This window comes from Neolamprologus multifasciatus, chromosome 7 (genome assembly GCF_963576455.1).
Source record: "Neolamprologus multifasciatus chromosome 7, fNeoMul1.2, whole genome shotgun sequence".
In the NCBI taxonomy this organism is placed as follows: Eukaryota; Metazoa; Chordata; class Actinopteri; order Cichliformes; family Cichlidae; genus Neolamprologus; species Neolamprologus multifasciatus.
In genome coordinates, this window is record NC_140445.1 from 6,586,519 (window position 1) to 6,605,043 (window position 18,525).

At 40.1% G+C, this 18,525-nt stretch overlaps 1 protein-coding gene across 3 annotated transcripts in view; it reads right to left on the minus strand.

Moving 5' to 3' along the window:
• The window catches only part of kiaa1549la (KIAA1549-like a), a 132,407-nt gene that overhangs the window by 19,397 nt on the left and 94,485 nt on the right, over window positions 1-18,525 (minus strand). For all 3 annotated transcript variants that reach the window (XR_014874855.1, XM_085164745.1, XM_085164744.1), the window contains exons 14-16: window positions 16,271-16,416; window positions 9,885-10,009; window positions 8,999-9,219 (exon numbers count right to left, since the gene is read on the minus strand). Coding sequence is in view for 2 of the 3 variants with exons in the window: in XM_085164745.1 (XP_085020871.1) it covers window positions 8,999-9,219; window positions 9,885-10,009; window positions 16,271-16,416 (492 nt within the window). In the remaining variant the exon portion in view is untranslated. The remainder of the gene's footprint in view (window positions 1-8,998; window positions 9,220-9,884; window positions 10,010-16,270; window positions 16,417-18,525) is intronic.

Sequence of the window (18,525 nt, forward strand, 5' to 3'; positions counted from 1 at the left end):
CATTAAATGCCAAATAAGACTCTTCAAATGGAAAAGGCGATCAGAGGAGTATTGGAAGAAGAATGGTGCACTTTATGGATGATTTTGGACTACTAGATGTGTGGAGAGATTTTCACCCAAATGATAGAAAGTATACCCACTTCTCAATTCCACACAATGTATATTCTAGGCTAGATTATATTGTCATGTTTAAGAATGATCTATTTAGAATTAAAAGCTGTGAAATAGGCGCTTGTACCATCTCAGATCATAACCCGGTTTATCTTGAGATCTGCCTGAATAGCAAAAATAGATCAACCTTATGGAGGCTGAATACAAACATTTTAAATTATCCAAACGTTAAAGAGTTTGAAAGAGGAAATAGAAACTTATTTAGAGTATAATGAAAATGAGGAAGTATCTCCAGGAATATTATGGGATGCATTGAAGGCAGTGATTAGAGGAAAAATAATTAGTATATCCTCTTATCTGAAAAAAATCAAGGTGGGAAAACCGTTGTCAATTAGAAGACAAATTGTTAGAGCTACAACATCTAGATTCTGTGACGCTGGATGATGATATTAAATCTGACATGATAAAACTTAAGAAAAAGATGATCTAAATACAATGGATATACAGAAGAAACTCGTTTTTATTAAACAACAGCAATGCGAGGTAATCCTCTTAATGGACAAATAGAAACTGAACTGGGGAAAATTGCTTCCAGAATTACTACAGAAAACTTTACTCCCAACCCTTTGTAGATAACAACTCTATTGTCAATACCTTCTTGTCAGGTCTAAAGTTGCAAGGTGTGACAGAGGAACAAAATAAAATGCTGTTGTCCACAATAACTAAAAAAGAAATTTTCTTGGCAATTAAAAGACTAAAGGGAGGGAAAATGGCAGGGCCAGTTGGGTTCGGCCCAGAATGGTATAAAATAATGCAGGATTATTTGACTCCCACCATGATAAAGACATTTAATTGGGTAATGGAAAAGAAAACTATCCCTTCTTCATGGAGGGAAGCAATAATTTCCATTATACCAAAAGAAGGAAAAGATTAATTAGAGTGTAGTAACTATCGCCCGATCAGTGTATTGAATATTGACTATAAGTTGTTTACATCTATTATCTCTAAGACTAGAAATGATATTACCTGGGTTAATACATAATGACCAAACGGGTTTCATTAAACAGAGACAGGCCCAGGACGACATCAGAAAGGTTTTGCACATAATGAGGCAAGCTGACAAACAAAAATTAGAGACCTTAGTGTTAAGTTTAGACGGCGAGAAGGCATTCGATTCAGTGAGATGGTCCGTTTTATACAAAGTGCTTGAGAAGTTTAATTTTGATAAATCTATAATTGATATTATTTCAGGGCTATACAACAAACCAACAGCTAAAATCAAAATCAATGGAGACCTCACCGAACCATTTATATTGGAACGAGGGACACGGCAGGGTTGCTGCATTTCACCGCTGCTTTTTGCTTTGTTTATAGAACCATTAAGTCAGTGGATCAGGCAGAGACAGGATATAACAGGAGTAAGAACGCCAGGAGGGGAACAGAAACTAGCATTATTTGCTGACGACTTACTTTTAACATTATCCTATCCCTCACAGGCACTCCCCCAAATCATGGAAGCACTATCAGAGTATGGTTCTTTATCGGGATATATGGCCTGTATTTATATAGCGCTTTACTAGTCCCTAAGGACCCCAAAGCGCTTTACATATCCAGTCATCCACCCATTCACACACACATTCACACACTGGTGATGGCAAGCTACATTGTAGCCACAGCCACCCTGGGGCGCACTGACAGAGGCGAGGCTGCCGGACACTGGCGCCACCAGGCCCTCTGACCACCACCAGTAGGCAACGGGTGAAGTGTCTTGCCCAAGGACACAACGGCCGAGACTGTCCAAGCCGGGGCTCGAACCGGCAACCTTCCGATTACAAGGCGAACTCCCAACTCTTGAGCCACGATCGCCCTTTGGTCAATAAGGTCAATGTAAATAAAACGCAGGTATTAATTTTAAACTATGAACCACCAGTCGAAATTAAGAATCGTTATAAATGGAAATGGGATGCAGATAGCATTAGGTATCTAGGGGTGGTAATACATCGTGACTTCATCAAAGTGTTCAATGCCAACAATGAATGCTAAATGAATCTATAAAATCAGATATACAAAGATGGAACACTATTCCGTTTCTGGACCTACACTCCAGGATTGAATCAATCAGATTAAATATTCTTCCCCGACTGCTGTATTTGTTTCAGTCTTTACCGATTGCCATACCACAAAAACAGTTTGCGGCATGGGATAGAACATTGTCAAAATATATCTGGAACGGGAAAAAGCTAGAGTTAAATATAAAATGCTCCGCCCCCTCTGGCTTCTGCTCTGTGGCTACTGGGTGACCCCTCATCTGGGGCTCTCCTCAGCTCTTCCCAGGAGGGTGGCACGGATGCCCCTCCGGTGGTCCTCCTTGGGCTCTCGCACTCTAGGGCCTCTGGATGTCTGGAGCCTGGATCTCCTCCATGCCTGCTTCATGCCCTGGGGGACGGGGCTATGGCTCTCTACATCCTCTAGCAGACCATTACACGGGGAAACCTTTTGAATACAAGCTCGCTGATCCACACAGGTGTGCACACGGGTGTTCACTGTTCATAGACATAAACTACACCTCTATTGGCTGCCATTTCCAAGCACATTGTGCGCTGTCTGTCCTACGTGCTGCACAACAACATTCAATATTTAGTATTCACTGCTGTTTACACTTAGCTAGATTAACGTAATGGTGTTGTGTTTAGTATGTTGCTCTGATTTTTTTGCTTGTTTTCTCTTCTTTTTCTCTCAACAGGTGATCCAGGAGATTTTTTTTTCTCTTCTTTCTCTTTTTAAGTGCCCTTTCTCACTGTCCCTCTTCCCTTCTGTTTTTCTTTTCCTTCATCTTTCTTTCTCCCTTTCCTATCCCTCAGGCATGTCTGTCCCTGAAAATAAAATAAAATAAATAATAACAACAAAGGTTGATCAAATGGACTACCAGTTTCAGCTTTAATATCGGACATAAAATTGCAGAATAAAATACATATGGCAGATAAACCTATGCTACAAATAATGATATCTGCTTGGAAAGAAGTAATAAAAATTGGCGGTTTGGAAAATGCCTCTAAGGTTTTAAGATGGTGTGCATATGATTCAGATTTTACTCCAAATCAATATGATAATAGATTCAAAAACTGGATTTCAAAAGGTATAACTAATTATTATTCATTTGTCCATAAGGGAGCATTTCAAAGCTTTAAATCTTTAAGGAGTAAACACGACTTTTTTAGATATCTACAGGTCAGAAATTATTTTAATCAAAACTTAAAAGTGAACCTAAACAAATTACAATTTGTAGAAACATTCTTATAATTAACCAAATCTGGAGCGCAAAGTAAAATTATTTACAAATTATATAACAGCATCCTGCGGTGTAAAAACGACAGCACTGTGTATATTAAAGCGAAGTGGGAAAAGGAGGGTAACTTGTCAATTACAGAGAAGTGTTGGGCTCACGCATGCAAGATACAGTGGGCTACCACTGGGTCTAATTAATCGTGCGCAGGCTCGTAAAATGGGTGACATTATGGATTTGTCGGGGTCATTTATGGCTACGCTTGATGAAGACGACTCTTTCGTGTCACCCATTGATTCTGTAAAAATCTCAACATGTGACGTTCCTGAAATGATTCCTGAAGACATTAATCAGAGCTTGAACATGACCAGAGAAATGTTGATCAAAGCACAGCAGGGTGATCCTTCACTGGTGCCTTGTTTTTCCTCTGTTGTGGTCAGAGAGGGATCTAAAGCTCCAGTAAAATATTTCCTTGAGAACGGTGTGCTGTTGCGATCTTGGCCTCCTGACTCAACTGATTTACATCACATCTGGTGCCAAAGGAATATAGACTCCAGATTCTCAGTCTCGCGCATGATGCCAGCTTAGCTGGACATGTTGGGGTCAAAAAGACGTATCACTGTGTACTACGTAACTTCTTTTGGCCTGGACTAAAATCGGATGTGGTGAAATATTGTCGAAATATTGGGAAAGCCAAATAAACCGATTCCACCAGCGCCTCTTCACCCGATTCCAGCGCTGGGTGAGCCGTTTGAGAGAGTTCTGTTGGACTGTGTGGGCCCGTTGCCAAAAACGAAATCGGGCCACAAGTACATATTAACGGTAATGTGCGCTGCCACTCATTTTCCAGAGGCAATCCCATTACGTACATTAAAGGCAAAGAACGTTGTGAAAGCCCTCACAAAATTCTTTTCAACTTTTGGGTTACCCAGAGTTGTTCAAACTGATCAGGGAACAAACTTTATGTCAAAGGTGTTCGCCCAGGTTTTGAAGGAGTTAAAAATTAAACATCAACCGTCCAGCCCTTATCATCTAGAGAATCAAGGTGCACTGGAACAATTTAATCAAACCCTAAAAACTATGTTGCGCAAATACTGCCTCAAATCAGGTAAAGACTGGGACGAGGGACTTCCGCTTTTGCTTTTTGCTGTTAGAGAAACCACTCAGGAATCCCTTGGATTTAGTCCGGCTAGGAGCCGGACTAAAATAGATTGAAAGAAAAGTGGTTATCAGAATCGCATCAAGCCGAACATAATGTGTTCGATTATGTTTGCAGTTTTAGAGAGCGTCTTTTCCGTGCATGTCAGCTGGTCCGTGAAAATTTGGAACAAACTCAAGGCAACATGAAAGCCCAGTATGACAAAAAGACGGTGGTCCGATATTTTGCTACTGATGAAAAAGTTCTGGTGTTGCTTCCTTTAGTTGGGTCTAGCCTCCATGCTCAGTTTTCTGGTCCCTACGAGGTGGACAAAAAGATAAGTGACACTAGCTATGCAATAAAAACTCCTGATCGAAAGAGAAAACTGAGAGTTTGCCACGTTAACATGCTTAAACGCTATGTTTCCAGAGAGGACGCAGTAGCTGAAAAAACCTCTCCCATTGCGCCTGCCTCTGTGTTCGGCACCACCACTGTATGATCTGCAAGATGATGACTTGATTGAGAAGAGCGGTTGTATGCCTGTGGCCCGTTTGCGAAACTCAGAAGTGTTAGAAAATCTTTTCTGTCACATCTGTTAGATTCCGCCCGCAAAGATATCCTTGATCTGATTGAAGCTAATTTGCTGCTTTTCTCGGACCATCCTCGGCAGACGTCTGTGCCGTTTCATGATATCGTTGTGGAAGTTGATAAGCCAATAAAACAACTTGCTTATAGAGTAAATCTAACCAAGCGGATTTTAATGCAACAGGAAGTTGAATACCTGGTTAAACATGGGTTAGCTGAGCCCAGTAACAGTGCGTGGAGTTCGCCCTGTATTTTGGTGTCTAAACCAGATAACACCCCACGTTTCTGTACTGATTTCAGAAAGGTTAATGCAGTCACAAAACCTGATTCTTTTCCTCTCCCCAGAATGGAGGACTGCATTGATCGTCAGCTCAGCTACATTCGTCACTAAATTAGACCTGTTAAAAGGGTGTTGGCAAGTCCCGTTAACCCCCAGAGCTTCTGAAGTCTCTGCTTTTGTAACGCCAGATCATTTCCTCCAATACACTGTAATGCCCTACGGGTTGCGAAAAGCACCTGCAACGTTTCAACGTCTGATGCAGAAGGTATTGTTTGGAGTGAAAAACTGTGAGGCATACTTGGATGACATTGTCATTTATTCTCCGACATGGTCAGAACATCTGGAAACGCTCTCTGAGGTGTTCAGACGTTTTCGTGAATCTTCTCTCACATTAAACCCCTCTAAGTGTGAGTTTGGTAAAGCCACCATTACTTATTTAGGGAAACAGGTCGGACAAGGGCAAGTGTGCCCTGTTGCTGCGAAAGTACAGGCCATTGTTGATTGTTCCTGTCCCGCAGACAAAAAGAGCTCTGCATCGTTTCTTAGGAATGGCCGGTTTTTATCGAGGGTTTTGCAAAAAATTTTCTGATGTGGCTAGTCCCCTAACTGATCTTGTTAGCCCTTTGAAGCCTTTTATTTGGTCTCCAGTGTGTCAGGTGGCATTCGAGTCTGCCAAAGCATTGTTGTGCAGTGCACCAGTGCTAGCTGCGCCGAATTTTGAGCGCCCTTTTAAACTAGAAGTTGATGCCAGCTCGTGTGGCGCAGGCGCTGTTCTTTTACAGGAAGATGGTCACGGCGTAGATCATCCCGTCGTTAAGAAGTTTAACAGACACCAGAACCATTATAGCACCATTGAAAAAGAGGCTCTTGCCTTACTCCTTGCTTTACAGCACTTTGAGGTCTATGTCGGGTCAAGTGTGCTGCCTGTGCAGGTGTTTACTGATCACAACCCACTAGTGTTTCTTTCCCAAATGCGCAACTCCAACCAAAGACTTATGCGCTGGTCCTTGTTGCTGCAAGATTTTAACTGAAGCGCCTTGAGGCGACTTTTGTTGTGATTTGGCGCTATATAAATAAAATTGAATTGAATTGAAACTTGGAGATCAGTTACAAGAAAGGGAAAGAGAATGTGTTGGCTGATACTTTGTCTAGAGAACTTTCTCCTTGAATTAAACATTTTGGGGGTAATGTTAATTCTTGGGAAAGCGGGTGTTACGACTGTTGTCGTAATTTTAATATGTAAATTTGAGTGTGCAGGTGCTCCTCCATGATTGGTGCATCCAGGGTCGACGGATCGTACCGATTGGCTAATGACCGGGAGACAGCGCATAAGAAGACACCGCCAGGGACTGCCAGGTCATTCATCCTCAGCCCAACCCAACCGGCAGACCGTGTGTTCACTGTTTAACTATGTTGGTTTAATGTAGGAGCATGTAGGGGTGGACCGCCTTTTTGTTTGACTGGTTTTCTCCTGTTTTTGTTAGGTAGGGAGGAAAGTAATTGTCGTTTGGTTTAGTTCTTTTGACTAGGTAAGTTTTATTTACTCCTGAGATAGGCTGCCTTTTGTTTGTTGTTTTGGCCTTGGGTTCACCCCGAAGTTATAATTCGCTCCCTTCCTCTGTTTTTAAATTCACTCATTGTAAAAATAAATCACTGTCACAAAGTATTAATTGTGTGACGTGCTGCTTGGGGTTGGACGGGGATGGATCACCCTTTATGTTGTGGTCTGGCCGCGCCTAGACGGGCCATAACAGTAGTTTGATGCAGTGTGTAATGAGAGCTTGATCTTCCATCACACTGCCCTCTATTGCTCTACTCTTATCTGAGTAAGAGGTCCTTCATAATCAGCATTGGTAAATACTCTTAAAATGGCCTGGTGTACCTCAAGGTTCCGTTCTGGTTCCCATTGTTTTTTTATTGTATTTGCTATCACTAGTACATGAAGCTTCTCAATACTTGGGACCACGTCTTTGCACCTTGGCATCATGTTTAAAACTCAGCTAAACAACTTCTGTGTTATTTTTTATTCTTTTCCTAAATTTGACTCATCTGTGTGACCATACATGTCAAACACATTGTTAATGCCAGCTTTTTTAAATTAAGATTTCTATGAATAAATGTGAGAAGCATAAGTCTGCCTCTTGCTTAGATCCACTGATCAATAACTTTAATTAATGTCTCCTTCCTGACTGACTCGTACACAGTTAGTTGCAAATCCTAAACTCTGGAACTGCCTCCCTCTCCCAATAAGGTCGTCTACTTCTACTAACAGTATTCAAATACCAGTACTTACCGTACTATTAGTAAAGAGCTAGTTAGTTACTAGAAGCTAGTGGTTATAGCTATTAAGCTAAAAATGTTAGCTTGCCAGTATGGATGTTTTTTTACCTGATACACATACTCTGAAAAAGGAAAAGGCCTAAAATGAAGATAAATAAATTCACTAAAGTAAATAAGATCAACTCTTTTCAGTCTTGGTAACCCTTTTGTGACATGATGGTCAACATAAGATTAATAGCTGCATGTACAGAGTCACCAGTTAAATCTAATAAAAACTGCCGTACAGGTATGTTGGCATTGAAAAAAAAGTTAACATTTTAAAACTTTTAAAAGATTTTTTTCCCCTCCTCCATAAGTCAATAAGTTATACTTTTTCCAGCATGTTTGCAGTTATGGAATTCACCCATATATTTTAATTAAACTATTTGAGTGCCATTTGTTTTTCTGGTAAGATTCACTGAAAGGAGTTAATGAAACATATTATAAAAGTGTTTTTGTCATATTCAAAACAATTCTTTTGTAGTCTTTTGATTTGCTTAAAATGAAAAATTCTTCTAAATCTGAATGGTTTTGGTAGAGTCATGCAAATTACTCAAATTTACAAATCCACATCTTTTTATTGTTTAAATGAGTTATAGTAATAGTTTCAGTGTTTAATGTATAATGTTTATTTTATTTCATCACTTTGACCAAAAACAAATTTGATGTAGGAATTACCTTCTATCAGCACTCAGGTGCTTCTTGATGCTGTCATTTTTTTAGTATTTTGAGTCACTCTCTTGAAAACGGTCACAGTTTGGATTCTGCGTTGCTGAAGTTTACGTTTCAGAAGGCAATAAAAGTGTTTCTTTGTCTGATGTCAAAGGATTTGTGAAGTGTCCTCAGGGTGAATGTATTAAACATAGTGACAAAAACAAGCAAAACCGACACTCTGTCAGTGTGACCTGTGAAATATTAATATGCTGACCTAATCTCACCCCTCTCTACTCACTCACTTGTTACGTGTTGCTTAGCAACTATGCTTTACAGCTACAGCACCACATTAAGTTTATATTTCCAGATGAAAAAAAATGTATTTAGCCTTTATTGTTCATCATTGTAGTAGTTTAACAGTTGAACATTCATTATTTAAATGGGATGAAACAAAAATTTCATGTGTAAGAACTGTAATTTCATAATAAGGTCTAATCTTCGTAATACATATTTTGTGATTGGTCATTGAGATTTATTTCACTTTCTGCAGCAAATCATGTCAGCGATAAGACAAACATTTAATTATATTCTAAAATATGCATATTTAATTATATTTATATTACAATACCTCTTGTGACACCCTGCAAAGGACGCCCTCTTTTCCTCTGCAGTCATTGGCTCTTTCACCGCGCTGTCGTGCCGGCTGTGCCTCGTGTCACGGTGGCTATAACCGTGGCTTCCAGTCTCGGAGAGCGAGAATTCTCCGTAGCCTTTCCTCCGGGCCTTCTGGCGCAGTTTGTTCCTGTAGTGCTCAATGTCGGACTTCTGTTTAAGCCCACTATGGTTAGCCTGCAAATTCAAGTAATCAAATTATTATTTTTTATATATAAATATGTATATATACACACACAATTGTTTCTTTTTAGTACTCACATCCAGATATTCAGACTATGAAACACACTCTAATCATGGGGTTTTCTAGTCTTATGGTAATAGACTGAGGGTGGATTTATCATGAGCCTGTGTGTTGCTGTTTGAGCTGCAGCAAGGTGCAGGCAGGTTGAGGCAGAATAAGAATGAGATGTGATAGGCTGACTGAGAGATTAGAGAGAGACAGAGGAATAGTGTTTGTAGCAACAACAGCTATATTCAGTAACAGTACAATTTGTCCCAGAGGAGATGTTATGTTACTACTACTATGGTGGAGGAGGGGTAGTATAACAGAATGGAAAAGCACCTTTCTGAGTTGATGCACCTAAAGAGCTTGATGAACTACTTCTTCAATACCGCCCATTAATATTTGTTCAATCAATCGAGTCGATTGATTTCAATTTGGATGCAGTCCAACATCTTTAATCGTTTAAACAAGGGTAGACGAAACGTGGTTACCAAATGCTGCACTTGTCTGTGTGACTCATGGTGTCCTACTTTTTACTCTGCCCTATTCTGTCACCACTTCCGAGTCCGGGAAAGCTTTGAAGACATGCGTGTAATGTTTATGTTTTCCAACTCACGTCCCCATTGACAACCACAGAATCTTGGCTGTGAGAAGAGGAAGAGGGATACGAGTAGGTTGGCTGGGCTGTCATGGGCTTGATAGTGATGAGACGCAGAGAGCCTGTATGGTCTTCATAGGGATCTGGAAAGACAAGAAAGCACACAACTTGGTAATAAGCAAGAGTAGATCAGATCAGTTCTCAAGGTAGAATAAATCAAAAATCAGCATTAACAGATGGATACAGAGGTTTACTAATGGAGCTACTTTTCATTTCTCGCATACTGTAAGCTTTATATTAAGCTTGGGTGGACTATTTTTGCACCAATGAATGATATGCCCGTTTTTTGTTTTAAACGCCTCACATCTACTTGCAATCTTATAGTTTACTGTGACGTACAGATCAAGGAAGAAGTTTGTGTTTCAGGTTTGGTGAGGGAAATTTCTGTATTTATTACTCTGTCATGTAGCACTAATAAGCTGGTGTGTGTGTCTACATTGCACCCACAGAGTTTTTGAACTTACTAATGAAGCAAGCTATTGTTAGCTAATACATTAGCACTATAGGATTTAATTTATATGATTTCGCTTGTGCTATGTTGGGTTTTTTGGAGCCATGAGATGAATTTGATCAGTAATGCCTCTGTCAGTGCGCCCCAGGGCAGCTGTGGCTACAATGTAGCAATGTAGCTTGCCATTACCAGTGTGTGAATGTGTGTGTGAATGGGTGAATGACTGAATGTAGTGTAAAGCGCTTTGGGGTCCTTAGGGACTGAGTAAAAGCGCTATACAAATACAGGCCATTTACCATTTAATGGGTTATCAGCTTTTCATTTTCCTACCTTTTGTTGTCTCATTGCTCACATGTACTTTCCTCCACTGTTTTCCACTCCAAAATAATTGCTTTTATCCTCTAATGTGAGATTTACTTGTTGTCATGGAAACTACAACTTTAATAAACAATAAATCCAATAAAAATTGAGTTTTGACTCATGAAAAACATCCGCTGTATGTGACAGGTCCTCTGCTTCGCACAGTAACACAATCTCAGTATTTATGTGACTGTATGTTACAGCAGCGAGCAGCAGATGGATAGTGCTATGTTGCTTCACAGTGACTCACTGACTGACTGACATCATATGGCAGACTGCTTCTTTGTAGGGCTACGACAGTATGCCATTAACTCTGCTCCAAACCCACAATGTTACATTCGTCCCGGCACCAGCTTGGTCTGCTCTCATTCGCTGGTGAAACTGTTCAGCCTATCAGAGTGTGACAGCTCAGGTCAGGACAGGTGGCATCACAAGCAGCAGAGGGCTGTGAACCTGAATGGACACAGGTAACAATGTGTCGTAGCTAACGTGAACCCTGAACTATTTCACAGCAATTGGCAAACACTGTACTTGGTGTTTGAATTGAACAGGTACATGGTTTCTGCCACAAAGGTTGTTACATCTGGTGAGTGCCATGGCGAGTGTGTGTGTGTGTGTGCATGTTTAGACATCTTTGTGAGGACCAAAAATTGGCATGCTATACTTTTGGGAACCAACAGTCACTTATGAGGACAAAATGCCCGTCCCCGAGTTTGAAGACATTTTTGAGGCTCAAAACGTGGTTACAATTGGGTTATGGTTAGGCTGAGGGTTAGGATTAGGCATTCATATTTGATGGTTAGGGTTAAGGTAAGCGGCTAGGGAAAGCATTGTATCAATGAGATATCCTCACTAAGACATGAAAATGAGTGTGTGTGTGTGTGTGTGTGTGTTTATGTGTGGCTGTGGGTGGGTGGCTGGTTGGCTGCATATGTGCACTCCTGCACTCAGAGAAGAGGCCAAGACGAGGGTGAAATTCTCAACTCTGGGACTAACAAAGGCTATTTTATATTATATTATTTTATTTTAAAATAACTTATCTTGCCCAAGTTTCACTATGAAGAAAAAGTAGCAACTGAATCATATTTATTTTCATACAGCACTGACTCATTTGGTCTACGTAAATGGGAACATTACAAACATTACAAATATAACGTTTGTAGGCTTTGCTTTTTTATTTTTCCTTATTAGGAAAAAATTCTACTTTCCTGTTGTGTCTGTTCCTTCATTTAATTTAGCGGCAGCATGATGGCTGTGTTGTTGTTTTGCTTCCTCACAGCTAGACATTTCAGATCAACAAAGAAGGGTCCTTCTTCTCTTCTTCTTTTGTGGTTAAATACATTTTAAAACATGCGGCTTCATTGACTGAATGTAGAAACTACATGTTGCATAATTTGAATAAACTACATTTTAGAGCCCCCGTTACTCAGTGTGTCTTCTGGTAAACAGTATGAGTCAGTCAACAATCTGCTGGTACTTTTGCTGTTTACTCCTTTATGTTTGCAGCAACGTTGGTTACTATTATGGAGATGATGTAACAGATGAACAATAAAGTTAGTATATCCATAGACTACATATAAAACCACCATCATGTTATCCATTAGTTTTGGGATTTGAACCCTGAACATCTGAGGAACATTAAAACGTTCATTTAGCTATACTAAGGTCAGTGTTAGATGTCGTCTGTTTCTCTTGAACAGTTGCTCTAAAATCATTCTAAAATGTAAAAAACTAAAACACTGTTTTTAGTCTCTTGTTGTGGAAGTTTAGCGTGCTAAATAAAAGTCCCACTGTCTTTTGAGTGGTTTACTCTTGTAAGAAGGAATTCAGTCAGCACAAGGCACTGATGGCACTGCCCTGAAGGATTCACCTGAACAATGGAACCAGGCCGTACTTCTATGGAAAGCTGTATCTTCATATATAAGAAACAAATCTTCTACATGTCTCACATCTGACAGATTCATTTTGGCTCACTTCTTTACAACATAGCTTCAGTTTATTGAAGTTTGCATGTATTTGTTCATCACAGCTCTCTTGACTGAACCACTGGAACACCTCAATTGTTTTCTTTTTTGGCCATTCTGTTGCAGAGTTGCTGCTGCACTTGGGGTCATTGTTTTGTTACACGACGCAATCTGGACTAATTTGTGCCAGATTGCGTCGAGCCACATTTGTTCAGTCTTTTTCTAGTTTTTTTGCAAGGAACTTTAACTTTTAACATGCTAACTGAGGTCTGTGGAGTCTGAGGTGTAGTTCTTGAGTGTTTGCATTTTCATTTCACTTTCACTGACTCTCGCAAGTAAAATTACAGGTGTAGTACAAATGCTCTTTAGCTAATGCTTTGACACCTGTAAAACTTCCTGAAGATGTGTGACCCACTGCAGCAAGCAGGTGTTTTTATCATTTCTGCAGTATACCGGCATTATTCTCTCCCTTTTTTTTTCTGAAAACTCCATTCCTGTCCATCTCCAGCTCTCTGCAATCTCTAGTGAGCAAATGAAACAATTACTCATCTTCTTCTTGTCTCCTCTGGGTAAGCGTTCATTCGCTCGCATAAACACTATTAATCACTTAAATTGCTGTGAACATTAGTTTGCTGATGCAAAAGAGATCTGAAAATCACAGTGTCCCAGAATGCCACTGAACAGCACCAACGTGGCAGGGTTACCAGTGATCAGAGCAATGTTTAGGCAATCAATTCGGAAACTGCAGCGCTGGAAAAAAAACTGGGCTGATAATCTGTTGAACAGTTCAAAGATGCAGCGCATTCACTGCCACTACTGATTACAGGTGATGTAGATCAAAAGGCACAGTCTATTATCTCATGTCTGACAAAATGTTTGTTTTTAATCCTGTGATGTCTGCTAATTTAACGCCAGTGAGGAATCTGCAGACAGTGAATAATGTTATCATTTTATCACATTCTGCAAACTATGTAATTTATATAATATTTTTAAACATGTTTTAGGTTTACAGGTTGCCAAATATTGCAAGGGCTGACAAAAGCATTCATGCTTGCATCTTTGGACATTTTGCACCAGAGCCTCGAAGTTAGCTTAGCAGGTTCAACCCACAGACTGTATATAAAAGATGGACTGACTACCAAGATGGCAACCATTAGTTATGAAATCTGCATGCGGCGGGGCGTGGTCTGCAATGCCGCTGCAGGAGCGATGGACGCACCTGCAAGGCATCTGCAATCATGCCTCGTCAGTTTGAAAATCTGCACTGGGTCCTGAGGGTCGTGTTGTTGTTGTTGATGCAGTCGGGCTTTGAGCTGGAAAGTTGCAGCCGACTGAGTATGTTTGCAGCAGCTTAGTAAAAAGATGCGGAAAAGCATGTTCATGGAAACATCATCGAGTCTGCCGTGCAATGTTTACACTGCATTTGGAAACTTCAACATTTGCCTTGCTTGTCCCATGTTGACGTTTTTGGACCATAAGTGAAACTAGTTGGATGGACGGGTGAAGTCCTAAACCATACAAGGCTATTTAGCTTCATCAAGATGCATCCATAAGCAATATGCTACAGCACATATATATTTATTAATTAATATTATGTAACAGACTAATAAAATAGATAATTCCATTAAAATGCTAAAAAGGGACTAAACACAGTTGAGAAGTCCATTGCAGTGGAGTGGTCCAAATTACCAGAAGTGAGCCTATCTATGGAAAACTACAACATTTTTTATTGTCACAACCTGCTAACATGCTTTTTTAAGCTTTATTAGGAGAACTGTCATTTACTTCAGCAGTGGAGATTGTCATATGGCTGAAAACAAGAACCTTCTCCTTTAAAATGACACAGTACCTGCCAGCTACTTTGTTGAATTAATGATGGAGAACATTTCAAAAGGCTCAAAGATGATGCAGTAGAAAACAGACATTGTCTCTTTTCATTTCACATGTTCTGTTTAAACTTGGCACCACCATTACTCATACCAGGAGTTGACTTGAAGTTGCGCCATCATGCTAGAACCGGCTATTGTAGCCTCAGGCAATGACGAGAAGACCACAGAAGGTGGTGAGCTCATTTTTTTATGACGCCTCAGTTTTTGTCATTTCTAGATTTGACTTGAGTCCTAACTGACACTGACTCAAGAGTCTGGATAGATTTAGCCAAAGAGTGATTATAGAGAAAAATGTTAGTAGCTTCCTGGTCCAAAAAGGGGAAGTGAAATAGCTATTGGAGGACATCATAGTGGCTGGATTAATTTTTCATAGATGTACCCAAATGTAAATGTGTGTGTATGACAGATTTAGCACAGCTCCCACAGAATAACAGGGGCTTTGTGTATAGTTTTGCTCACATATACCATGTTTACTCCCAACACAAGCACACCTATGCTAATTTTGTTTTGTGTTGTTTTGCTGTTATATCAACTTTAAAGTTGCTTAATTTTTTTCTTGAATTCAATTCAGTTCAATTCAATTTTTCTTATGAAGCACCAAACCACAACAACAGTTGCCTCAAGCTGCTTAAAGTGAACTTAATAATGTGAAGTACGTGTTTGTCATCATCATGGACCAGTCTCCTCTTTTTACGACCTTTCTTAACAAATGCTTTTAAATTAATAATGCATTCTTCATAATTAGTCATCAACAGTCTGTCTAATTGATGTAGTAGTGTGAAAAATATCAGAATCGGCATAAAAAGGTAGAACACAACATGTCCCTTCTTTAACAAAAAAATGTGACTCTTGATTACAAGCAACCTTCTCATTTTAATAGCAATTCAATTATAACTTGGCATTTAAGTAGTCATACCCTCTGTGTGTGTTTTTAATATTGCACTCTGTGTGAGTGCAACATCTAAAAGCTCATTTAAAATGATGGAGAGGACAGGCATCAAGGATTAACAAGTAACTTTCCTACAGCATAGAACATATGCAGTGGGTTGTACAGACTTGAATAACACCTAAGGTGACACTACGCTGTCAGAACTGTTTCCACCCACTTCCTTGTCTTTCTCTGTGGTTCTGCTCCAAAGTTAGTTGATGCAACGCTTAAGGAATATGTGCTCGCTTTTATCTCCATGCAGCATTCGGAGTGAGGTAAGCCGATTGAAAACAGCCTAAATAGCAACATGTGAATGCTTCATGTGTCTTCCAACTGATCTAATATCCCAGTTTGCATATGAGCGGACATGTGACAATATCTGATGAGCACATGTGTCGTCCCTGATAGTTACATGATGCTGTAGCAGGCTGACTCATTGTAAGCATGAGTGTGTTTGCGCTTCATTAGCTCACAATAATTATCCTTGGGTAAAAACATCATTGCATGAGTGTGTGTGTGGATGCGTATGTCAGTTTTTTGGTGATCTGCACTTGTTTATTAGCAATGAAAGACTTTGTGATGGGCACAAACATAAGGAGAGGCAGATTTTTTCCATCTATCCATCCATCTGTCTTTGTATGTGTCCTTCTCCTAATACCTTCCCTTCTTCCTCCTTCACTGGAATCATCTCATTCTTTGTCTACCTTCTTAACCCCCTCCCTCCTCATCTCTCTTTCCTTCCTCCTGCTCACCGTTGGTGCCCCTCTTGTGTAGCTCCTCCTTGCCGTTCTTGCTGCTGCTGCCAGTCGCAGTCCTCCGGGCCGAGGAGCTCTTGCTGGTGTTCAGCTTCCCGGAGCCGTTACTCGACACCGAGCCATCCTCATCACTTGGCAACCTCCTGTAGTAGCCATGGCAACAGAAAGGAGGCGAAGGGAGAGAGGAAAAGGGAGGGGCGGAGAGGGTTGTGAGTGTGTACACAAACAGGGCATCATCTCACAGTTATTACTGCCAACACACTATTTAAAAAAATGTTAATGGCTCATTACAAAAAAGAAAAAAACCCCAAAAGTGCTTTACAAGCCAAAAACATGTGGTGTGGTGTTTGTATGCGAGTGTGCGCATTTTATGACAATCCTGGAGGTAAACCAGCAGATCTGGAAGTTTATATGCAATTTAATTTGTCCTGGAAATGCCAAAAAAAGAGAAAAAAGGTAAAAGCTTGGCTGTAAGGACTTTTCAAGTGGCATTGTTTAACTATAAGTGACATCATTAGTCACAAAGACAGAGATGTCTAAAACATTATTAAAATCTGTAGCAGCAACTTGATCTGAAAGCTGTAGATTAGCATTGTCACACATCGTGCTACCTGCCAATTGTCAACACCACTGACTCAACTTTTGTCTCATCTTGAGCTAATCACTTGTCATCACCAAATTATATAATTGTCATAAAAGTTTGAGTTCCCAACTTTTTCTTTGTGCTTCAGCTCATTCTTTCAATATTCTAGGATTCGTAGAGCAGTTTTATCCTTATACCATGAACTGACTCGTGAAGGTGCTTTAACTATAAACCGATTACATACAGCTTGTGGTTCTTGGATTTTTATATTGTTATGGTTATTTTATTGTTAATAGCCATAAGACTGCTTTTTAGCTCATTCATTAGATTGTTAATTATGTACGTTTAGAACAAGCTAGCTAATTTTTGGAAAAATATACAAAGCTGTGTTGACACCACTGAGAAGAAGAGGTCATCTAACAATAGACATAACCTGAATAATGGACATAATCTGACAGGGTCAAAGGGGACTGGAGCTACAGGATACTCCCTGGGCAGAACACCACTGTCACAGACAACCATTCACATCTACAGATAACTAAGAACTAATGAACCTAACATGCATGTCTAACATGAATGTGACACCAGGAGAAGACGAACTCCACACAGAAAGGCTCCAGCCTGCTGGCGGATTCGAACCCACTGTGCTGCCCGGATAAGCCATTAAGTGAAAGGATGACTGATGGCATATGACATCACATCAGCAAATAAGATAACATTATAGATATTCAAGCCTGATCATTTAGAGTCAAATTAATGTCATAGCATTTTTTTTAAATGATAAATGATTTATTTCTTATCTTATCTTGTGCACCAAAACTAGTAACACTCCTGACTCCTGGCATTTTCATGCCGGCTTCCACACCTGATAATCAGCAGTTACAGTAGCTTGACCTATGTGATGTTAGCAGCTAACTAGACAAATTACATCACCTTTTACTGTTGTACTGTGTCATACGGTGTTTGTGCTTTTAGAGATGGTGATCACACTTGTGCTGAATGCACCTTGTGAAAAAACGTGAAATGAAGAAATGCAGGGCAAATGTGAAGGACAAGCAGAACAATGGCATGCTGATTTTTTGGGATAGCCTGGCTTCCGGCCAGGGACCTTGATGGAAAACAGCCCAGCATGCATATATTTCCCACTCAAAGAGTCATTTCCCTTTACTTCAGAGGAAATTATATTGATGACATTTATTTCCTGTTATAGCAGCAACCTCCAGGCTTTATCATAACCTTAAACCAAGTAGTGATCTACATTATAGCGACTTGCTTTTGTCCCCAAAAGGTAACATCAAGTCAGTGTATTAAACACCTTTATGTCCTTTATGTCCAGTGTGTGTGTGTGAAAAAAACTCATGTATAAACATGTACGAATCCAAAAATAGCACTTAGTCAGTTCAATATATATACCGAGCACACACATGTGCAGGGTACACAAACACACATGCGCACAGCCTTGAGGCATGTAAGACACAGCAGCTACACAATGTGACAGGCCGGTCTACAGGTGGTGTGAGATGCACAAATCAGCCGGAGCTGACATTACAGAACCACAGGCGAGGCTAACACTGTGAACACAAACACGTACACACAATGCAGCCAGTGCTGTGTCCGGTGACTGGCCAAGTCAAAGTAAAAGTCATGTGGAATCAGGCAAAGAGCCGCT